The 25,181-nt window shown below is 36.8% G+C and overlaps 1 protein-coding gene and 1 long non-coding RNA gene across 9 annotated transcripts in view; one reads left to right on the forward strand and one right to left on the reverse strand.

Moving 5' to 3' along the window:
* Window positions 1-8,912, forward strand: part of LOC111090540 — a 71,362-nt gene extending 62,450 nt beyond the window's left edge. For all 6 annotated transcript variants that reach the window (XR_005372226.1, XR_005372223.1, XR_005372224.1 and 3 more), the window contains one exon: window positions 8,730-8,912. This is a non-coding gene — a long non-coding RNA (uncharacterized LOC111090540). The remainder of the gene's footprint in view (window positions 1-8,729) is intronic.
* ASXL2 (ASXL transcriptional regulator 2) overlaps window positions 1-25,181 on the reverse strand; it is a 151,244-nt gene that overhangs the window by 46,469 nt on the left and 79,594 nt on the right. For all 3 annotated transcript variants that reach the window (XM_038560975.1, XM_038560974.1, XM_038560973.1), the window contains 2 exons: window positions 9,543-9,651; window positions 5,948-6,098 (listed from right to left, as the gene is read on the reverse strand). In XM_038560975.1, coding sequence (XP_038416903.1) covers window positions 5,948-6,098; window positions 9,543-9,651 — 260 coding nt within the window. The remainder of the gene's footprint in view (window positions 1-5,947; window positions 6,099-9,542; window positions 9,652-25,181) is intronic.

The raw sequence follows: 25,181 nt of genomic DNA on the forward strand, positions 1-25,181 counted from the left end.
TCAGGCTCCATGCAGGGAGCCTGATGTGGGACTCGATCCCAGAAACCTGATCATGCCTGAGCCAAAGGCAGACACTCAATTGCTGAGCCACCCAGGTGTCCCTATTAACTCAGATCTTAAGTGGACAAGAGGATGAAACCAACAGCAAAAATTCTATAAACAAAGATTTTGTTTCTCTTGGTACATGGCTATGAAAATTTGAAAGAGTCTGCCGGGTTGCTATTCTCTGATCCATACATACTACATTTCTTTCTTTTTTTTTTCTTTTAAAGATTTTATTTATTTATTAATGAGAGACAGAGAGGTAGAGACACAGGCAGAGGGAGGAGCAGGCTCCTTGAAGGGAGCCTGATGCAGGACTCAATTCTGGGACTCCAGGACCACACCCTGAGCCAGAGACAGACGCTCAACCACTGAGCCACCCAGGCATCTCCATACTACATTTCTTAATTCTCCTAAGAGATTACTTTATGCACACCAACACCCTATAAATAATGGAGACTAACACTAAAAATTAACAGTCTGATCTCTACTTCTTTCTCTTTTTTTCTCTCTACAAAGCTTTTCCATCCACTTATCTTCATATGACCTTCTGAAACACGCTTCTACCTTCCTGTCTTTATAAATGTTTTCTTTCCATGATACATCCTGTCTTCCTTGGAGATTATACTCCCAATATATTCTATAGCTCAGGACACTTGGGTGGCTCAGTGGTGTCTCTGCCTGTATCTCTGTCTCTGTCTCTGTCTCTCTCTGTGTCTCTCATGAAAAAAATAAATAAAATCTTTAAAAAAAAAATTCTATAGCAGGTAAAGTTAACAATTCTCTAATGCTGCTATAACATGACACATATAAACACTTGTTATTAAAGTCATTTGCTAACTATCTGCTTCTTTTTCTATACTTCTAGATATGGATGGGGCCTGCACCTTATTTAAATTGGTTGCCCCAAATACCTAGCAAATAGTATATAGCACTGGAAAAAGAAAGTGTGGCAAGCAGTCTAGAAATATTTCTTTGGTTCTGTAAATAAACTAACCGCCTAAATAATACTGCTTCTCAGGATTATATCCTGATCTACTGGTCTTCAAATATGGACTGCTCAATGCTTAAAAGCTCTCTTTATTTAGGAACGTATATAGTATCTGATTAGAAACAAAAATGCTTGTTTTCATATAAATACATAGACCTAATAAAATATTAACAAATTCTTTTTTATTAAATATTAACAAATTCTAATCAAAAGATCAAGTTACTTACTATTTGATTTAAAAAGCAAAACAAACAAAAACCCAGCAGCCTAGTAAAGAAATGAGTTTTTAAGCTTACAATTATTTTCTGAAAAATATCTAAAACAAATTTTAGAACTTGAGGCTTGAACTTATGACCCTAAGATCAAGACCTGAACTGAGATCAAGAGTCAGAGGCTTAATCAACTGAGCCACCCAGGGCCCCTAGAACTTGAGGCACTTAAAGCCAGTTTTATATAGTTTACTGAAGTAGTTTCAGGTTGCTGAACAATTAGTATTACCCACTGAGTATACATTCAGAAGGAACTACTTTTCAGATATATTACAGCACTGAGAATTTTCCATTTCAATGGATGACTATTACACTGAACAAGGTCAAAAGGATAGATTATCCATCTTAGATGTCTTTGAATTGAAGACTTTAGTAATTCTTGACTGAATATTTTATGTTTCCTGAAGATATTCAATGAGTCCCTCTAAAGTATTAGAGATACTACCAGAAATAATGAAGCAGTAACATCAAAATTGAAGCTTAGTTTTTTTCTATAGTTGAAGAATTAATAGCTGAAAGACTGATTAACAATTGAAGTATCAAAAATTGTTCTAATCTTCACAAATAGTAATCCTCTTAAAGGAGAGTTTTTATTTTCACCATAGTCTGTCTTTTGAGGAATTTCATTTCCAAGAGTTAACCGACTGTTTTAGTTTTTAAGTACCTTCTTCCAACACCAAGTGCAGGTTGCCGCTACTGATGAATATTCAAACAATCTCCTAATCAAAGATGGAGAGGCCATACCTGGACACCTTTTCTTGCTTCTGGATAACCTACCTATCCAAGTACTAATAGTGGAGACATCTTTAACACATGACAGAGCTAAAACCTCTGACCCAGCCACCAACCAACCACACCACAGAACAAAGACAGCATCTCTCTGAAAGATCTCTCTCCACAAAAGTTAACTTTGTCAAAGGAGCTGTTCTCCCCAGGATACTTTTTAAATGAGACATTTCTATATATAGTCATCCCCATTCAGTAAACTTGTATCTAGAAATGATATTAGAGGGCAGGCAGGTCTTTGGTATTTGAAAGAACTCCAAACATAGTAGTTATCAAATTCCTGATTTAAAGTAGTTTTGAACAAGCAAATAAATTAACATTCGATCATGCCCCAGGAAAGAACTAGTAATTCCTTGTAAGTAAAAAGGTATATTTTACATAATTAATATTTTTCTTAAGATACTTAAAAAGCAGGCCAAAATTTAACAAAACTTCTCTATCAGAAGATAAAAAAATAATCCTCCTTCTATCATTGCTTCATGCAGCAATATTTATATTTTATCTTGGGGAAAAGGCAGAGACTTTGCTTAGCTATGGTCCTACAAAAAAAGCAACAGAAAAAGTTGATTTTAATCTTTTTTTCTGGATTTATTTCACCTTACCTTGACTTGGAATTCCATAAAGCTCTTCTCTGAACATTGTTTCCTGTCTGACAATTAGGAACCAAAACTGTGAACTTCTAAGTTCTTCCACTTTATGGAAGAACTTGGAAATCAATAAACTAGTTTTGATATTGGACTGAATTTCAAAGTTCTGTTCTCTGTTTCTATTTGGCTGAAAGGTATACCTATTATCAAGAGAGTTTCTATCAATTTTCAACTAGAAGTATCAGTTTTGCTGTCAGAGCTCTTTATTTTTGTACATAAAAGGAAGTGGGTTTTGATACTATCTCAATGTTCTTCCTGTCTTACAAAGCTTTTGAAATAAGTGATGTCAGATTGAGAGTAAAAGCCCTAAATAAGAAAAAGGAATAAGCACAATTACTTTGCTTTACCTTTATTAATAACTATAACTGATTTAGAACTGCCCTGTTGCCCTATCACTGCTACCTACAAATTTTCCACGTCAATTTACACTGGGCTACGAAAACATTCACAGATTATGTAACATATACCTAAAAATTTATGTATCTATGCCAAATACCTATGTATGACCCATGAACGAGAGAAGCACATTCTATTAGAAACTAAATCATTCTTCATTGAGGGTAGCTCAGCAAAGGGTAAACATGAATCCCGTATGACATCATTTGCACCTTTCCCTTTCCCTTCCAAACAGCATATATAGCCTGTCCTCAGTTTAATAAACTACGTATCATCAGAAAAGATCTTTATAGAACATCTCATCTTAATGTAAATGGAGGGTAAATATTCAATAATGTGATAATTTCTAGAAGAGGAATGAGTACAAAGGCATGACAGAATAGTTTATCTGGACCACAATTCCGAATTTGCTCTTACTTTGCTGTTAAATATCTTCTATTATGGGCAGCCCAGGTGGCTCAGCGGTTTAGCACCGCCTTCAGCCCAGGGCATGATCCCGGAGACCCAGGATCGAGTACCACATTAGGCTCCCTGCATGGAGCCTGCTTCTCCCTCTGCCTGTGTCTCTGCCTCTCTCTCTATCTCTGTCTCCTATGAATAAATAAATAAAATCTTTTTAAAAAAAATCTATTAACCTACTGACAATGCGATTCTACTGTTAGTTCTTAGATCTTCCTGTATCACAGTACATTCACCTTAATTTCTCAGAGATTGCCTTTAACAAACATGTAACTTTAACAAACACATAACAAACAGCTACTACAGCATATATGGCTACTGAAAAGTGAAAAGGAATGACCCCAAGACCATGATTCTGTTCCCAAATTTGCTAGTCTGGCCTACTTAGTTACTGATTTCCCTGTTTCTAGCCACATCTTGTTGGAAATTATGAATCTTGCTGTTTCTCTTGCTTGATGATTTGGCTTGGTTCCTAATCTTAGATCAACAACTTCCAGAATTAAAAGTTTAAACTAGGTGGGGCACTTGGGTGGTGCAGTTGGTTAAGCATCTGACTCTTGGTTTCAGCTCAGGTCATGATCTCAGGGCTGTGAGATCAAGCCCTGTGACTAGCTCCATGCCCAGTGTAAAGCTGGCTTGGGATCCCTCTGCCTCTCCTGTTTGTGGGCTCTCTCTCTCTAAAATAAATAATAAATAGGGGTCCCTGGGTGACGCAGTGGTTTGGCGCCTGCCTTTGGCCCAGGGCGCGATCCTGGAGACCCGGGATCGAATCCCACATCGGGCTCTCGGTGCATGGAGCCTGCTTCTCCCTCTGCCTGTGTCTCTGCCTCTCTCTCTCTCTCTCTCTCTCTCACTGTGTGCCTATTATAAATAAATAAATAAATAAATAAATAAATAAATAAATAAATAAATAAATAAATATAAAAAATAAAAATAAAAAATAAAAAATAAAAAATTAAATAAATAAAAATAAATCTTTAAAAAGAAAGAAAGTTTAAACCACAGACAAGCAGGAAAGATAGAGGTCTTAACACTTTTGGCTCCATTCTTCCAAAAAACATCCTTAGTGGACTCTGAGGAATGTAGGGCCTGGACCACACCTCCTTTCAATCATCACTATTGATTTTAATATATGTATATCTCTCAAGAATACTGGTCACAGGTACTAACTTTATCTTGACTTTATTCTATTTGTTCCTAACACCTGAGGTCTGGGTTACTCTCCAAGTAATTGTGATCTTAAAACTAAAATCCTCTTATAAAATTTGCCCAAACTGCATGTGTGGTAGCTTTACCAGAGAACACAAATGATGTCACCAATTATCTTAGTTCCCTCCAGGAGTAGCACACACACGAATGCAGGAATGGTAATGAATCAGACTATTTTTCTGATACAGTTCCACATCAATAATTCCAAAGGCACTTAAATTAATGAATCAAGTATTCTAGATCTAAGGACAGCTCATGTCCGTAACACAAACCTAAGAGGATATCCAGGCTAGGGAAATTCTTGGATGTCATTTTGTTCTAGAATACCATTACATTAATCCTTGTAAAGGAATCATCAGGAGTTGACTTAAATCTGCTCTGCCATGTATAGCTAAATTTATAAAAACTGAGGTAAAAACAATTTGCCCTCTTCAAGAAGACTCTGACAAGAAGCTATGAATAATTAGCAAGAATAGGTAATAAAATGTATCCTTTTTGTTTTGTTTTGTTTTTTGTTTTTTTAATAAAATGTATCCTTAAGTGGAAAATCCATCCCAAAGAAGCTGCAGCAACAAAGACATTATTCTCTAAAAAAAAGTTTTTTGGGTAAGCTATAAAGCAGACACCAAGCAGGGGAGAGCAAAGAACAGCAGATTAAATTTAGTCTTTACTAGTAGAAATGAAAAGCATTCTTTTCTTGGTTAAGTAGAGAGCTATTAGAGCAATAAGTGTTCAAGTTTAGAAGAGAGGATTAAAGAGGCAAGTAAGATGACAGCATCCTTCAAAAAGGCTAGGGATGACCAAGAGCTGAATATAAACCCAGGTAAAACCTAGAGAGCTGTGTTATCCAACTGGTAGCCACTAGACACATGTGGCTATTTAAATTAAAATTTAAAAAGAATAAAAAATTCAGTTCCTTATTCAAACTGCCATATTTCAAGTGCTCTGTAGACTAGCTACTGGCCGTGTTAGGTTGGACAACACAAGACACAGAACATTTCCATCATTGCAAGAAATTCTAGGACATTACCAATCTAGAGGGAAGGGAAAGAGATGAACTGTCCTGGGGTCTGAAAAAAGTGGAGCTACTAACAAGGGCTTTTGTCGTATAGCATTCAATACTTTATTGAGCGATCAGGTGGATTTACCTTTCCTTTTCCACCTGCTCTTTTTTCCCTCCTTGTTGCTGCCACCATCACTGCTGCTGCTGCTGTTCTCAGAACTCTGGGAATCTGACTGACCATCACTGCTTTCTTCTGAACCTTCTGATAGCTCTTTCACCCCATCCGGCACATCTTTCTGAAAATGTAGGCATCCAATTAGGATTAATCATTACCATTTCAGCAAATAGGAATTAAATTTCTAATATGCGTTATTGCAACTTAACTGTGCTGATAAATTTTTAATATTATAGGATTCAGTAGCAGAACCAGTAATCTATTTGGAATTCCTGTCATCTCTCTTCTTTGGGTCAAATTAGCTAATGTTTCCATCTACATCCAAAGATAAAAATTATACATGAAAATCATATGCAAGCATAATACAGAGGCTTAAATTAGGAAAAAAAAAAAAAACTGGGTATATGTAAGTCCAAGTAAAGGAGAAGGTTTTCAGAATAAAAAAACTATACAGTAACAATTTTGTAAAAGATACCTATTAGTCATCATTCACAGATATGTATTTGTGTGTATGTATCATTAAGTATTATGAATTGAGTTGAATCTGGATAGGGAGAGATAGTTCACTATTTGAGAATCTGATTCCTAAATATTGGTTAATAAGTAACAAGAGTCAAATACAAAAGGAATAATTAAAACAAATGTTTTTCTATTTTAAAATAAACTCTTAATGTGGGGCTCACACTTACAACCCCGAGCATGCTCTACTGACAGCCAGCCAGGTACCCTAAAAGGAATAATTTTTTATTAAACTCACAGGAATCTTTGGTTTCTAAACTGAATAGTGAGAATGTTAATCAGAAAAGACACCTGTGTCAGCACAGTATGTGAGAGATACAGTAGGATAGGTGCAAGATGAAGAACTAGGAAATTAAGACTTTCTGGAGTTGAATTCTGGCTCTATCTTTTCCTAATTATACAATCTTGGTCAAAGTCTTAACCTCTTATGCCTCAGTTTCCCTGCCTATAACATGGAGATAATAGTACCTATCTTAAGAGATCATTCGAAATTAAATGAGTTAAATGGAAAATACTTAAGAATAGTGCCTGACATATAAGAACTCAAAATATATTAGCTACTATGTATGTATGTAGTATATAAAAATATACACATGTAAACAAACACATTAGTGAACTTCGAAGTTATAGAACTATGGATAGTTCTTTTTTCCCCTCAATAGATTTTTTATTTTCCCACACTTTATAATCAGATAAAAAATAATTCTGATATGTGACTCTCCTTCCTACAACTGACACATTATAGCCAAGATAAAACCTCTGATCTAGTAAGGAACTGTTACTTCCCACTTATGTCTGTATCTTAGTGCCATTTCTCTCTAAGCCATTTCTGATGTTGTATACTTTCTTAAAAAATACACAGCCCATATTTTTCTATTCTTTCCTTCAAAATGTGGAACAACTTTTACAGAGTTAGTTGCCAGCCAGACCTCCTGACCTGTAGGTTCAACAAGTATTTTAAGTACAAATATAACTCTTGTTGAGCTTAAACCTGTGACCCCTTGCAGGATCATCTGGTCAACTATGAATGCCCCGAATCTCAGAATCATTTCACCCCTCCTTTTGCCCATTCTATAGTATATATTTTATTTCTCTAATGTCCCTTGCCCCTGCCTCTATTACCACTCTCATAGTTCAAGCCAATTATCTCTTACAAACAATCCCTGATTTACCCTTAAATCTATCCAGTTTGGATTATCTTCCTAACACAGATTTGATCACACTATTCTCCTGAAAAACCTCTGCCATCTCCTCAGCACTCTCCTTCCCCCTCCCCTCTCGAAAACTGCTAAGTCAGATTTTCAAAAGGCCTCCAAAATTGATCTTCACCGAATGCTTACTCCACCCCCAACTCCTTACCACACTAACCCACACACAGATGAAGGTAACCACTTCAATCTATTCTAGTTTCAAATCCATTCTGGATCCTTCTATGCCTTTGCTTAAGCTAGTTCCTTATCCTGAAGGCCCTTCCCCCCATTAGTTATCTGCCAAAGTTCAACTCAAACATTTTAAGTTAAAAAAAAAAACAAACAAAAGCTTTCTAGATCCCCTTATTCAAAATTAAGCTTTATTTCTCTACCCTATGACAATGCCTTATAGTACTTTATATCACAGTACATTTTGTCAGTATGTAATCACTTCAATAACTATGCGAGCATCGAGAGCTCAGGGACCACAGTTTATTCTTCTTTATAGTCTTTACAGTGTCCAGCATTGAGTAGGCATTTAATTAGTGTTATTAACAATACAGAAGGTCTAGAACAGCTAGAACCTTAAAGCAATGCAAAAAGCTCCCTGTGAGAATAGAGCCCTGTAATCATAAGAAGTTTAACAAAGTGAATAAGGAGGTATTATAGGTAAATTAGAACTTTGTAATGTTAGTGGGCTACTACAACCACTGAGCATAGAGTTGACTACAGCTGAAAGCTAAAAAGAAGGGAAAGAGTCCCACATACACATCGACAATAGTCAGTGCATGCCAAGCATTAATTCTCCTTCTGTTGATAATTTCCTTTGGCAAACAATCCCTTTCCTGAATTCATCTGGCAGAGGACTTATCCTCAACCTCACATCAAGAGTGATCGTGAACCTATGTATAGCCAATCAGAAGACTCAATGCATTTGGCAACAGCGATTATTCAGTTATAGGCACATGGGCCATGCCAAACCAATTAAGCCACATCAGAATTAACTGAAGGGCTCCCACTTTAGTTCTTGCTTTTCTCTCCAGATTTACATCCTGCAGAGTGGGGGTTAACGGTGAAGTCATGTATGATAGGAGACAGCCTGCCTGAGAATGAAGACAAAAGAAAGCCGAGATCAATCCCTGATGATATCATTTGAGCTCCTGGGTCCAGACTCCGTTTCCTTAGAATCTACAGTTATATGAACTAATAAACTCTGTTTCCATCAAGCTCATTTGAGTTGGTTTTCTGGTTTGTAAGTGAAGGGACACTGAAAGTCAAGTGTCTTCTCGGTGCCAGAATTAGAAATCAGCAAGGCTGGTATGGTAAAAAGAACATGAGCTCAGGAATCCAGTCAGATCTGGGTCCATATTCCAGTTCTTACACTATCTGATAAACACTAAACAAGAAAATCGAATCTTCTGAACGTGGGCTTTCTCTATTACAAAAAAAAAGAAGAACCACAGCTCTGAACTATAATGGAGAATTAAATAGCAATTTATAAAGCATCAGGTCTGTATGCTCCAAGTTAACACTTATTATTCAAATGTTGTGAGGTCCTTCAAAAAGTCACTGGAAGTCATTTTCAGTTCATCCTTTCAAGACAGTATTATCATAAAGAATAAAAAATAGTTACTTCTCTAGTCTACCCACAGATGGCCACAGATTAGTATAAAAATGTACAGGATACAGAGTTGAACATATTACACATTACCTTTTCCTAAAAATGAGCTCTTCAAGAACAGAATTCTGTGTCTATGATACAAATATCATTTAGATATAGTCACTTCTTTTTTTTTTTTTTTTTGATATAGTCACTTATTTTACTTTATAAATGATGCCTTAACAAAAATATTTACCTTCAAAGTATATACTCCCATTCTACCTGGAACTTTATAGAAGATGCCCTCTTCACCTCGGGAGTTTGTGTGCAGCATTGCATTCAGGCATGCAAGAGGAGAAGTCCCACTGCAAAAAAACAAAAACAAAAACAAGAGGAACACAATGATTAGTTTCTGTCTCTGTAACGCTGACATAAGATAAAATTAACTGATTAACATCATTTGACATAAACACATTGTATAAACTATAAAAAGTCTAACAATCTACAGAGAGGCTGCCATAGAGAAAATAGATATAAAATTCATCCCCATATATATGAAGGAAAAATAATTCTTTCATTTTCTTAATCCTGATCTAATATCTAACATGTAAGAAAACATGTATCTTACAGAAGTCTTACAAATATATTGTGAATATTGTATTTCACTTACAATTTTGTCAATTATACCTCAATAAAGCTAAAATTAAAACAAAACAAAACAAAACATTCTCCTTCATTTAACACAAGTTTTACAGGTCCAGAAGTAAAATAGGGGAAGGAAAGAATATACATACAGATCCAAATAAACAATATTAGTCTCCTTAAAATATATATATATTTTATATATATATAAATCTCTTTGCGGACTACTGCAACACACTAAATCTGAGGTATGAAATGAACACATTTCTATGGTCTCTTGTATTAATTTTTTATATTTTTATTGATATAACTGACATATAACATTAGTTTCAAGTGTACAACAATAGTGATGTCATACACATACACACACACACAATGGTCTCTTGTACTTAGACCTAACACAGTATCACTTAAAGACGTATAAAGTAAGTTTTAGAATATTTATCTTCTATGTAGCACCTTGGTTAAATGTTTACTAATTCCAATATACATGTACCATATTTCTAGAGTTTTAGGAATATAATAAATTATCTGTAAAAACTATAAATATATTATTTTCTTTTCTGTTATCACATCTTATTTTCCTATCTTTTTGTACTTATCTAACATAACAAATAGCAATTTAACGGAAGATGTAAAAAAATTTTTATTTTAAAGTAATTATAGACTCACAGGAAATTGAAAAATAGTCCCATGCATATGTCACCCAGCTTCCTTCAGTAGTAACTGAAGTAGTAACTTCCTTCATTATAACTATAGTACTAAAAATTTTTTTCCTCAGATCTGAGGGATAAGGCAGCTTATCTGAACATTTCCAGCAGTTCTCCCTCTCAGTTCTCTGCTGGTAACACTCAATAACCCGAGTAAGGCTACTAGAAGAGGCTGCCAGTTATCCTGGGAATACTCAATAATAGGAGTTCTCTGTGGGGTGAGCAGGACCATGGTTCATTGCCTTCTGATATTTGTGAAAGTGTTGAGGGTCAAAAACTGTAAAGACGATGGAGGGCAAGCAAGAAAATTTTTTTTTAATTTTTGCTAAAGAAAGTATTGAGTCTTCAGTTTGATTCTTATAGATATTTTTATATAATTTGGAATTTCCATCTTAAAAATATGCATAATGCAATCTAGTCAGAATCCCAAAGTTCATATCAAATAAATATATAAGAAATTTCTGGGGGAAAAAAGATAGAAGCCTTGTTAAGAAGATATTAAAATGTACTCAAAGCTACTATATTATTGAAGCAGTATGCCTCTAGGACAGGATAGACAAATGAACACCCTGGACTGCTACTAGAATAAAATTCAGAAACAGATCATAATAAATGTAAAAGGTGCAATTTCTGTACCTTTGTACAATTCTGTACCTTTCTCTATGATCTATGTAGTAGGAAGGAGACAGAGTCATGACCTGGTCACCTGTGGTTTTACTACCTGGCATCTACTTGAACCCTCTTCTGGAGACAATACCTAAAATTTCCCATGAAACATTATCCCCCTTCTCATCCTCATACAGGTGGTTGAGACAGAATTAATCCCATGCGCATCACAGGTTTAAATCCAAACTGTTAAGCCACATTTCCTGGTATAAAAAGCCAATCAGCATTTCTGTGTACACCCCATTCCCCACCCCACAGGGAAAGATTCAGGAACAGACATATGACCTAATTTGGGGCAACAATCTAAGGAGCTATTTACTTGGGCACTTAAGAAACTTGCTCTGCTGAAAAGCTTCAGAAAGACCTTCTTTCTCTTCCCCTGAGCAGTAAGAGGAAGTAATGCCTAAAACTTTCAATCATGTGACCATCAGGAAAGCATCTGGGATTGGGGTAAACACCACACAGGACAAAGGAAGTGTTGGGTAAGAATTACAGGGAAAAATACAGCACCCCAAAAGGCACTAAACTGAAAAATAAAAAAGGAAAACAGCAATAATTTTAGCAATATTACTTTGTCACTATATCAAGCCTTGCCTCAAGCCACTCCTACCTTTGGAATTGCTGAGGTTTTAAAGTCATAAGCAACCAAAAGAGTCATGAATAAAACAGTTTATGTTAAGTAGTGCTGGAATAGCCTGTTACACATCTGAGGAAAAGAATTCTTACAGTAAAAAAAAAAAAAAAAAAAAAAGAATTCTCACAGTATATCCAAAACACATTCCAAATGGATTAAAGACCAAACAGTAAAAAGTAGAAAATATTAAAAGGAAAATAGGGGGTACCTGGGTGGCTCAGTGGGTTGTCTGCCTTCGGCTCAGGTTATGATCTCAGGGATCTGGGATCCAGCACAGAGTCCGCTTCTACCTCTCCCTTTGCCCCTCCCCCCGCTCATGCTCTCTCAAATAAATAAAATCTTAAAATTAAAAAGGAAAATAGTATATAACCTGCTAGATGGATAAACCTTTCTAAATAAGAAAGAAAGCCTAAGAACCACAAAAGAGAAACACATTGACTACATAAAAATAAAAAAGCTCTACATAGGATAAAAACAAAATCAACCAACTTTCTATGGAAAGTATATGAAGATGCGGATCCCTGGATGGCTCAGCAGTTTAGTGCCTGCCTTGGGCCCAGGGCGTGGTCCTGGAATCCCAGGATCGAGTCCCACATCCGGGCTCCCTGCATGGAGCCGGCTTCTCCCTCTGCCTGTGTCTCTGCCTCTCTCTCTGTGTCTCTCTCATGAATAAACAAATAAAATCTTTAAAAAAAAAAAAAAAGTAAGTATATAAGGCTGAAATAAGAAACTGCAAAACATATGGCAGACAAAACAATGAATAGCCTTAAGAGAGCTGCTTTTAGGAAAATACTAACAAAAAATAGATAAAGGAGGGAATCCCTGGGTGGCTCAGCGGTTTAATGCCTGCCTTTGGCCCAGGGTGTGATCCTGGAGTCCCAGGATCAAGTCCCACATCAGGCTCCCTGCATGGGGCCTGCTTCTCCCTCAGCCTGTGTCTCCGCCTCTCTCTCTCTCTCTGTCTTTCATGAATAAATAAATAAATAAAATCTTAATAAATAAATAAATAAATAAATAAAATTTTAAAAAAATAAAGGATATGAATAATTGTAAAACATGCAACATAAATGGTCACTAGAACACATGAAAAGAAGCCCAAACTTATTAAGTTTGGGGGAAAATAATTAAATCAAGATACCATTGATCAGATTGGAAGAAAGCAAATGAATCCAAGTTAACAGTACTATGCTAACATCAAACGCCTGGTTTTGATATTATACTATATTTATAATGATGTTACCACCAGAGGAAGCTGGGTGACATATGCATGGACTTTTTCCAATGTCCTGTGAGTCTATAATTACATTAAAATAAAAAACAGGGGTGCCTGGGTGGCTCAGTCAGTTAAGCATCTGACTTCAGCTCATATCATGACCTTGGGATCCTAGGACTGAGTCCCTCATCAGGCTTCTCTCTCTATCTCTCTGTACCTTCCTGACTCTGCTCATGAGTACACTCTCTCTCGCACTCCCTCTCAAATAAATAAAGATAAAGAAATTAATTAAATAAAAAAAAACACAAGTGAATTGATAAAAATCCATTGCTGGTATGGTTATAAAAGCAAGTGAGCACTCTAACAGATTGCTGACAGAACTAAAAACTGCTGCCTTCCCCACTCCATCTCAATTTTGCTTTAGTGAAGTATCATGAAAAGTATCCATTGAAATGAAAAAATATTAGGGCCCAGTGATCCAACAATTGAATTCTATCTATCCTAAAAAAATAAGGTTACAAGGACTTGCAGCCATATATGAAGGATCATACCCAGCAGTGTTATAAGTTAAAGCACAGAAAATGACTTCAAAGTCCATTAATAAGGGAACGGTATGTTAGTAAAGTAACCAAGAGGACATGATCAATAACAACTACATTAACAACAAAAGAAGTGCTAAATTCTAGGAAGCATTCTGTTTAGCCCTCACATCAATCCTTTGAGGCAGGCAAAATTGTTAGGCCATTCTTATAAATGAAAAAACTTAACATATAAGGGTGTTAAATAACAAAACCATATGATTAGTAAATGATGAAACCAAGATTCCAGTAAGAAGAAAGAAAACAGAAGCAGAAAAAAGAATGCTTAAAAAGAAAATAAGACCGGGGATCCCTGGGTGGCGCAGCGGTTTGGTGCCTGCCTTTGGCCCAGGGCGCGATCCTGGAGACCCGGGATCGAATCCCACATCGGGCTCCCGGTGCATGGAGCCTGCTTCTCCCTCTGCCTGTGTCTCTGCGCCTCTCTCTCTCTCTGTGACTATCATAAATAAATAAAAATAAAAAAAATTAAAAAAAAAAAAAAAAAAAAAGAAAGAAAATAAGACCAAGTAAAAAAACATGTTATCTGTAGTTCAATAATCCATCTGGTACAAGTTTGCCCCCATCTAATAGTATTCAATTCCAGTATTATGTGCCCACTCTGTTTAGGCCAATAAACTAGGGTCTGTGTGTAGGCCCAAGGAGGAATTCTTACTTAGCTCAGAAAAAGAAAGATAGATAAGGGAACAAAGCCACAGGACACTGTAATCAGTGCTATAAATAGGCCTACAATCCCTGACCCAAAATACTTAAGGTCAAGTGTTTTAGGCATAAAAATCTTTTGAATTTTAGAAAAGTAACATGATATGCCATCTATTATGAAGCACCATCAGAAGGATTAGGGACAGAATCCCATAACCTAACACATTAAAACATAAATATTTACACTAAATCAGATATACTAATAATGTATGTACTTTTATGTCAGTTTAGCAGAAGTGCTATTATCAAACAAGTTTTGATATCAAATATATGAAAAAAATTCTTTCAAGCATTTTAGATTTTGGAATTATAGAATACAGACTGCAGATCTATATATTTAAAGTACTTTAGGGGTGCCTGCCTGGCTCAATCTATGGAGCTTCTGACTCTTGATTTTAAGATTGTGGTTTGAGCCCCATCTTGAATGTAGAGATTACTTTAAAAAGAGAACAACTTTAAAAAAATTTTTTAAAAGATAATAAAGTACTTTAACTCAGAGAAAGAAACAAATAATGTGATCTAGGATCTAGTACCCAGAACCCCCACCCCAAAAAAACAAAACAAAACAAAACAAAACCCAACGAAAAACAACCCAATCCAAACCAAAAACCCCTTAAAGTAAAACCCAAGTAATGAAAGTAAATGACATACACATCTGGTAAAAATATGTGGTAAAAGTCACATAAACACCATCATAATATTTTCCTTGAATATCTGGATATAATTTTCCTTTGAAGGAAATAAGGAAGTTTTGAATAACACACAAGATAGAACAATATACTGTTTCTTTAAAAGATTTATTTATTTGTTTGTTTGAGAGAGCTCACAAATGCAAGGAAGTAGGGGAAGGGGCAGAAAGAGAGAGAGAGGGAGAGAGGGAGAGAGAATCTCAAGCAAACTCCCCACTAAGCCATGAGCCCGACGTAGGGCTTGAACTCACAACCCTGAGCTGAAATCAAGAGTAAGACGTTCAGGGCTGCTCTGGTGGCTCAGCAGTTTAGCACCGCCTTCAGCCCAGGGCGTGACCCTGGAGACCTGGGATCGAGTCCCATGTCGGGCTCCCTGTGTGGAGCCTGTTTCTCCCTCTGCCTGTGTCTCTGTCTCTCTCTCTCTCTCTCTCTCTCTGTGTGTCTCTCATGAATAAATAAAATTTATTTTAAAAAATAACTTAAAAAAAAAAAAAGAGTAAGATTTTCAACCAACTGAGCCACACAGGCACTCCCAGAACACTGTACTGTTTAAAACAAAATTTTAGTTTTGGTTTTGGGAAAATATAAAAAGCCAGCATCCTGGCAGTTTATTTTTACAAAAAATGAAGCAATGGCAGAGAAGTACAATAGGCTACACTTCCCATGATGGCAGGAATAGATCTTCAAGGACAAAAACTCCAGAATTATATAATAAAATAAAAATAACTGAATAACTCAAAGAAACAGGTACCATCTAAATGGACAACAATACCCTGGTATTGAGGAGGGCAAAGTCAAGTGCAGTACAGTATGAGGGAAGTCCTGACACCCAAAGCAGCTGAAGCAAAAACACTTCAAAAGATTCATAATTAGGGGATCCCTGGGTGGCTCAGCAGTTTGGCGCCTGCCTTTGGCCCAGGGCGCAATCCTGGAGTCCCGGGATCAAGTCCCACGTCAGGCTCCCAGCATGGAGCCTGCTTTTCCCTCCTCCTGTGTCTTTGCCTCTCTCTCTCTATGTCTATCATAAATAAATAAATAAATCTTTTTTTTTAATTTCATAATTATCATGAGACAATGAAGCTTCTAATTTTTATTATCCATGCTCAAGACAGCAGAGTTGGGGAGGAGGGTCAGGAAAAGAACAAGTGCAGTGCTGTAATTTTAGGCTAAATCTATCTCATGTAAGGAAATACAGTAAGATGTTGCATACACAAGTCCCAAGAACAGAAGTAACTTCAGTTATACTGCCAATGGCCTTATTTAATCCTCTTTGCAGAAAAGTGGTTACTCACCAGTGGCAAGTAGGGCTAAAGACCTGAGGTTTGTAATCACACTGCTCAGATGAAGCATTAAATATAGTAACTAATGGGGGTCCCTGGGTGGCTCAGATGGTTAGGCGTCTGCCTTCAGCTGAGGTCATGATCTACAAGTGCTGGGATAAAGCCCCACATTGTGCTCCCAGCTCAACAGGAAGCTACCTACCTCTCCCTCTTCCTCTGCCTCTACTGCTCCCCCTGCTTGTGCTCTGTCTCTTTCTCTCTCTCAAATGAATAAAAAATCTTTTTTAAAAAGTCTGTTTCTCGGGCAGCCCTGGTGGCTCAGCAGTTTAGCGCCACCTTCAGCCCAGGGCATGATCCTGGAGACCCGGGATCGAGTCCCATGTCGGGCTCCCTGCATGGAGCCTGCTTCTCCCTCTGCCTGTGTCTCTGCCCCTCTCTCTCTCTCTCTCTCTGTGTCTGTCATAAAGGAATAAAATCTTTTAAAATTTTTTAAAAATAAAAATTAAATTTAAAAGTCTGTTTCTTAGTTTGCCTCTCATAAAAATAAACAAACTAATGAAAGGAGACAGCCCCATGTAGCAAAAAGAGCCAGACTTAGATATTCACACCCATCTGAATTCAGATCTGATAGTGGCCATAGCGAATCACTTTAAATACCTTTAAACTTCATTTTCTCCTCTGTAAAATGGATGTAATACCATCTACTTTGTAATCTGCATAGATTACAGATAATATATCAAAGTGTGTCAGAGGAGATATTCAGTAACTGTGATCATTACCCCAACAACTTGCCCCTCTGGCCTAGTCTCAAAAAGTTTTAGTGTTTCCTATCTCAAGTGAGAGTAAATTCACCTTCACCCTCAATTCTCCACCCCCAAGCCAGGGGTAACTTTTAAAAACAAATATGATCATGCCACTTTGCTGGGCTTAACATTCACCCATGTGGAACACCTGGGTGGCTCAGTGGTTGAGCGTCTGCTTTTGGCTCAGGTCATGCTCCTGGGGTCCTGTGACTGAGTTCCATATCAGGCTCCCCACGAGGAGCGTGCTTCTCCCTCTGCCTCTCTCTGTGTCTCTCAGTATAAATAAATAAAATATATATTTTTAAAATTCACCCATACTATCATAATGTTCTTAGAATCAAGTCCAGAATTATTCATATGACCTGATCCCGTGATCATTTTCCTACACCCTCTGCTCCAGCCTACTCTAGCACAACCTGAATCTAATAGTGAGAAAACATCAGACATACTCAATTTGAGGGACAAACTACAAAAGAGCTGGCCTGAACTCTTAAAAATGCCAAGGTCATGAAAGACAAAGACTAAAGAACAACTTCACATTAAAGGAGGCTATAAAGACACATGAAAATTAAATGCAAATGCAATGTGTGAGCCTGAATTAGGACGTTGGTGGAAGAATTATCAAATCCGAATAAAGACTGTTGATTAGAGAGTAGTAACATTATATCAATGTTAGTATCCTGACTTTGAAAATATACTCTGAAGTGTTTAAAGGTGAATGGGGCATCATGTCTACAATTTATTCTGACATTTAAGAAATACAAATTACAATGATAAAGTATAAAACTTTAACATTTGGGGGATTTAAGCAAAAGTTATATAAAAATTATTTGCACTACTTTTGTAATTTTCCTTAAAGTCTGAAATTAATATGTCAAACAAATACATAAGAAGCTAAAAGCATGCACTGTATGAGAAAACTACAAAAAGAATATGGACTAATGAAAAAGTGTAAGTACTGATAAATGCTACAATATAGATTAATCAACCTCCAAAACCACATGATTCCATTTATTTGAAATATCCAGAAATGGTCAATATACAGACAGAAGGTAGACTACGGTTTGGCAATGGGAACTTCTATTAACTGTAGACATGCATGAGTGATCTTATGGGGAGATGGAAATGTTCTAAAACTGCATTATGGTGATAGTTGCACAACCTAGTAAATTTACTAAAATTCACTGAATTGTACACTTAAAATGGGTGAAGTTTATAGAATGTATACCATATCTCAATAAACTTGCTTCTGTTCTTTAAAATTTCATTTATTTTAGAGAGAGAGAAAGTGTGAGAGGGGGTAGGGGCAAAGGGAGAGGGAGAAAAGGAATCTGAAGCTAACTCCATACTGAGCACGGAGCCTGACATAGGTCTTAATATCATGACCTGAGTAGAAATCAAGAGTCAGTTGTTCCATCAACTGAGACACCTAAGAGGATCAATAAAGCTACATTTTAAAAAAGACAATGTGGAAAAAAATTAATCTGGTTTCTCATTCACTGAACATTTACAAAGAAGCTATCATGTAAACTCAAGGTAGTAAGTGTTGGTGATATAAAAAGGGAAGCAGAGGTTTCTTAAGTATACATTTTAATGTAAAAATGAAGGGAGGGGGACACCTGGATGGCTCAGTCAGTTAAGCATCTGACTCTTGATTTGGGCTAAGTTCATGATCTCTGGGTCCCTGAGATTGAGCCCTTAGTTGGGCTCCATGCCCAGTCTCTCTTTCTCATTCTTCTTATTCCCCTCCCCTCACTGCTGTGCCCGCATGTACGTGTACTCTCTCTAAAAAAATAAATAATAAAAATAATGGGACTGGCACTGAGCAGAGCCAGATGATGTGTCTCTATTTCATAGTGCGTGCACACACACTATACAATCATTTATGATTAACTGATATTTCCTTCCCATCAGAGAGATGAGGCAAGTTGGTACAAATTTTAAATGTGCAATAAAATAAAATTTTAATCATATTTGCAATTTTGCTATCAATTCAAGAACTGAACATAAGCATAAATAACTATATATATAAACTATAAATAGGGCAGCCCTGGTGGCGCAGCGGTTTGGCGCTGCCTGCAGCCTGGGTTGTGATCCTGGAGACCCAGGATCGAGTCCCACATCGGGCTCCCTGCATGGAGCCTGCTTCTCCCTCTGCCTGTGTCTCTGCCTCTCTCTCTGTGTGTCTATGAATAAATAAATAAAATCTTTAAAAAAAAACTATAAATATAAAATTTACCATCTCAACCATTTCTAAGTGTACACTTCACTTACACTTAAGTACCTTACCTTCACATTATTTATACAACCGAGTGCTAGAAATCTTGCAAAACGTGGGCAGCCCAGGTGGCTCAGCGGTTTAGCACCGCCTTCAGCCCAGGGTGTGATCCTGGGGACCTGGGATTGAGTCCCATGTCAGGCTCCCTGCATGAAGCCTGCTTCTCCCTCTACCTGTGTCTCTGCCTCTCTCTCTTTCTCTCTCTCTCTCTCTCTCTCTCTGTGTATATAATAAATAAAATATATTAAAAAAAAAAAAAAAAAGAGGGCAGCCCCAGTGGCTTAGCGGTTTAGTGCCACCTTCAGCCCTGGGCGTGATCCTGGAGCCTCGGGATCAATTCCCAGGACGGGCTCCCTGCATGGAGCCTGCTTATCCCTCTGCCTGTGTCTCTGCCTCTCTCTCTCTCTGTGTGTGTGTGTGTGTCTCTAATAAGTGAATAGAAATCTTAAAAAAAAAAAAAAAAAAAAAAGAAATTCTATATTTAAAAAAAAAAAGATAGCTTGCAAAACTCAAACTCTATGCCCATTAAATACCTCTCTTTTTTCCCCTACATCCAACCCTTGGCAACCATTCTTCTACTTTCTGGCTCTATATATAGGACTCCTGTAAATGGAATTACAATATTTCCCTTCTTGTGTCTGGTTTACTTCACTTACTACAGTGTCTTTTAAGTTCATCCATGTTGTAGCATATTAGATTTCCTTCCTTGTTAAGTCTGAATAATAGTCCATTGAATGGGGGCACCTGGGTGGCTCAGTGGTTGAGCATCTGCTTTTGGCTCAGGTCATGATCCCGGAGTCCTGGGATCAAGTCCCGCATTGTGCTCCCATGGGGAGCATGCTTCTCTCTCTGCCTATGTCTCTGCCTCTCTCTGTGTGTCTCTCATGAATAAATAAGTCTTTAAAAAAAATACTCCACTGAATTTATATGCCACATTTTGTTCATCCATTCATCCATTAGTAGACATCTGGGTTGTTTCTGTCTTTTGCCTATCATGACTACTGCTGCTAGGAATATCGGGGTCAATAGATCTATTCAAGTTCCTACTCTCAATTCCTTTGTGTATAGCCAAACTCAGGCTTGCTAGGTCAAATATAATCCTATAACTCTTACTTGTTCTTTACCATACTCTCAGTTATGCAACATCTACAAGTAAGAATCAGACAAATCCACAGGTTGACCACAAGCTTCACTGGTCATCTCGTCCATTTACTACAGATGCTTATGACTCCTCCTAAAACATCATCAATAGGTAATCGTCCAGTCTGACACAAGCATATAAGGTGGTAGAGGCTAACTATGTCCTCAAGCATTTCCAGTTATTCATAAATTCTTCCTTAAGCTAAGCCAAGTATATCTCTTCCTAAAACTCCATGTTTAGTTTTTATTTTATGCTGGAAATCAGTGGCTATCATGGTGGAAAAATCTGTGATTTTCTGTACTTTGAATTTTCCGAAATGACCCTGCAATATTTATCTTTGTGAGTAGGAGAAAAATTTAACATTATTTCTTCATTACTCCATAGGACAGCTCTTTGAGTATTTTAGGCCTCTTCATAAAATCCTAAAGTCTACTCCTTTTCATATTTGTAATTCTCTCCTCACTGGCATCCCCTCTTGCAACCAATCTAAAGAAATTTAATAAACTTTACAGTTCATCCTTAAAATTCACCAATGTCCTCCAATATTATTCCCACTTTAGTGCTTGCTTCGGCAGCACATATATTATGCCCATTTCAAGCTGATGATAAAAAGCTTTAAGAGATTTCACCAGTCTCCTTTATTTATTCTTACTGATATTTCCCCTTGTAATACATTACCCAGCCTAATCTTTAATCCCAATCTCTTGTTCATTTTTCTGTACTCCTTCCTACAGAACAGGCTTGTCAAAACTAGGCCTCAATTAATCAGCTTCCCTATCTCTGACTAAACTATTACACATTCTATATTTATCCTTTAGAGCTCAATCCTTTGAATTTCAATAGGATTAAATAACAGACTCAGACTTCCAAGGTTAAAAGAAATGTAGAGTCATCCAGTTCCCCAAACAGATGGTCGGATGCCCTATTTCAGGTCAATTTTAAATGTACAAAAATAATAAACATGTAATAATCTTTAACTTACGTGATACATTTATACATATATCTATACAGACACACAGGCACCGTATTCATTATCCACATACAAACTAACTTTAAAACTAAGAACTGATTTTTATGGCATGCTTACCTGACAGAGCACCCAGAACAAAAATGAACTCAACAGCACCCTTATGTTGAAAAATAGGGAGTTTAGAAATCACTAAATGAATAAATAGTCTTGGTAGGTTTTTAATTCACTGGAAATTGTTGTATTCTTAGAAACCCCTTCATTTAAATAAATAAATAAATAAATAAATAAATAAATAAATAAATAAATAAATAAATAGTTGTTTTTTTTTTTTTTAAAGAAAGAAACTCTTTCATTAAAGTCTTTAGCTTGCTCTCTCTCGGTCATGTTACCAGCAATTCTTCCAACAAGAAATTAATTTCAGTAACAACTATCTACTTTTAAAAAGGTAATTACTGGGGGGATCCCTGGTGGCTCAGCGGTTTGGCACCTGCCTTCGCCCCAGGGTGTGATCCTGGAGACCCGGGATAGATCCCCACATCAGGCTCCTTGCATGGAGCCTGCTTTTCCCTCTGCCTGTGTCTCTGCCTCTCTTTCTCTCTCTGTCTCTCTCATGAATAAATAAATAAAATCTTAAAAAAAAAAAAAAAAAAAGCAATCTGGGATGCCTGGGTGGCTCAGCAGTTGAGCATCTGCCTTCAGTTCATGGCGTGATCCCAGGATCCAGGATCCAGGATCCAGTCTCACACTAGGCTTCCTGAGGGGAGCCTGCTTCTCCCTCTGTCTATGTCTCTGCCCACCACCCCTCTCTCTGTGTCTCTCATGAATAAATAAATAAATCTTAAAAAAAGAAAGGTAGCAATCTGGGCAGCCTGGGTGGTTTAGCACTGCCTTCAGCCCAGTGCCTGATCCCGGAGACCCGGGATTGAGTACCACGTCAGACTCCCTGCATGGAGCCTGCTTCTCCCTCTGCCTGTGTCTCTGCCTCTTTCTCTCTCCGTGTGTCTCTCATGAATAAATAAATAAAAATCTTAAAAAAAGAAAAAAACTGAGATTTTAAAAAAAGAAAAGGTAGCAATCTGATGTATCCATAGTTTAATGAATTCGCTTCTTCAAACTATTTTCCTCCCCAAACATATGAAACAAATGTGAAAGAATCACTGGAGAACGAATGGGTATGCAGGGAAATTTTTAAACAAGCATTTTTGGAGAAGCCTAGTTGGAACCCCAAAATGAGAGGTGTGGATCAGTAGAGTAGTAAAAGGGCACAAAACAAGTAGAAGAGTAATCTGGGACCTGGAGAGGGAGGTCACAGAAATAAACACAGACTCTGAAAAATTTGTGTAGCCTATCTATCCTCTCGTCTTTATCTTCCCATTATTGCGGTTTCCCCACTATTGTTTTTTCAAAAGCATGCTTTGTCCAGTACCATTGAGACGTGAGCAAAACCATTTCCACCAAAGGGGAAAAAAACCAAACAGGAAAAATATGGTCCAGTGGTTCTGTTTTATTTGATTAACTGATTGATAGATCCTACTTTAAAGTAAATAAATGGAACAACAAGGTTCAATTTTATTTAGACTGGAAATCACAAACTCTCAATAGAGAAGGACTTCGGAGAACACTGTAACTTTTCACCCGAGAAATACAAAAGATTTAAGAGCCTTACTCAATCTCCTCAACCCACTCAAAAGTGAGGCAAAAGTGAGACTTATATTTTAGAGTCAGACAGATGTGGATTCAAGTTTTATCACTAACTAGTTATATAACTTCTCATTGATTCGATGTCTTTATCTATGAAATAAATACTTCAGAGGGGGGATCCCTGGGTGGCGCAGCGGTTTGGCGCCTGCCTTTGGCCCAGGGCGCGATCCTGGGGACCCGGGATCGGATCCCACGTCGGGCTCCCGGTGCATGGAGCCTGCTTCTCCCTCTGCCTGTGTCTCTGCCTCTCTCTCTCTCTCTCTCTCTCTGTGACTATCATGAATAAATAAATAAAATCTTTAAAAAAAAAAAAATACTTCAGAGGGTTTAAGATTAAATAAATCATATGCATAAACTATCTGACTCCTATCTTAGCCAATAGCCATTTCTACTATTAACTAAAACATTTTGCTTTTCAATCTTATGAGAAATACATAGTAAAAAAAAATACAGACTTTAAGAGAAACGCAATCCTCTTAAGAAAGGTCACTCTATAACTACTGCATATAAAACAGTATCATCAACTGCCATTGTTTCATCTCATCAGGATGCTAACTTGTCTTAACTGGCTGGGCCAAGTTCATGAACAATAAGCAAATGTCTCTAAACTAAAGAGGTACAGAGGGTTGCATATGAGGACATACTATTTAGGGTAAAAGAAATATTGGTGAAGGAAACAAACTAAAAATAGAATACTTGTAACAAGTAAGTAAATGAATGAATGAATGAATGAATGAATGAACGAATGAATGAATAGCTATGTCAACACAGAAAAAAGCCAATTCAGTAAAAGATCCAAACTATTCATTTTAACCTATTCTAGCCTGGTGTCATTCCCATAGAGAATTTACCATTATTCTCTCTAAATCAAAGCATAAACATATATTTTCAATCATACAGTCATAAAGCAAATGTTAACTCACACATTTTTTCAACTTGAAATATTTTCTGCAGAACACTAGGCAGCCCAATGGTAGTAAGTCAAACGATAATTTTAACAAAATTAAATGTTGATTGGTTTCTAAAACTATGACCAAATAATGATTATTACAAACAGCAAAGACAAAAAGAGCACATATAATAAATATTTACATAAGAATCTCATGCTTATTTAGTTTCTGGACTATTTAATTTTATAAAATAAAAATCATGCATCCAAAGGTGAATTCAATTAAACTTATAGAAGACACTTATCATTGTATATACTTCCTTAGAATAAAATAATACTTCTTACCTTCTGGATTTGGAATGCACCCCAAGAAAATGAAAGAAAGAAAAAAAAACTTTTAATTTTAACAATAAAGTCAAAAAATAACCTCTCCCTTTCCCTCCCAGCAATATCCACAATTCAATTAGTGCCCTCCTCCTGCTTTGCTTTATAAAACATTCATTTCTTCTTTAGAATTTAAGTTAAGCCCAAAATATCTTTGTCTAAAAATGCACAGTTAAACTCAGCTAAATAGTCAAACATTTCAGACAGCAGTTGCGATACCTTAATTATGTGGCATACTAAAACTATTAAAGCAGTTTGGAGTTAAATGTGGATATAGTGAATATTCTTTAATATTCCTCCCATGCATTTCAATTTCAAGGAGCCATCATAAAGCCACCAGCTATGGGCCCTAAGGCTTACTAGCCTCCCTTTGATCCATAATGAACTCACACTACCACGAAGCTAAATAACAATGGATATGGATATTCTTTTCTGTCAATATGCAAGCAGTTGAGGGTTTTTGTTTTCTCATTATTAATCCTTTTTGACATCCCTACAAGGTTTGTGTGCTTGAGAGTAGACTGCAATGGGTAGATAAAGAAAACACAGGCTGAACTCAAAGTCAGCTAATTTTTAGATAAATATGGTTATCAATAT

This window comes from Canis lupus, chromosome 17 (genome assembly GCF_011100685.1).
Source record: "Canis lupus familiaris isolate Mischka breed German Shepherd chromosome 17, alternate assembly UU_Cfam_GSD_1.0, whole genome shotgun sequence".
NCBI classification, from domain to species: domain Eukaryota; kingdom Metazoa; phylum Chordata; class Mammalia; order Carnivora; family Canidae; genus Canis; species Canis lupus.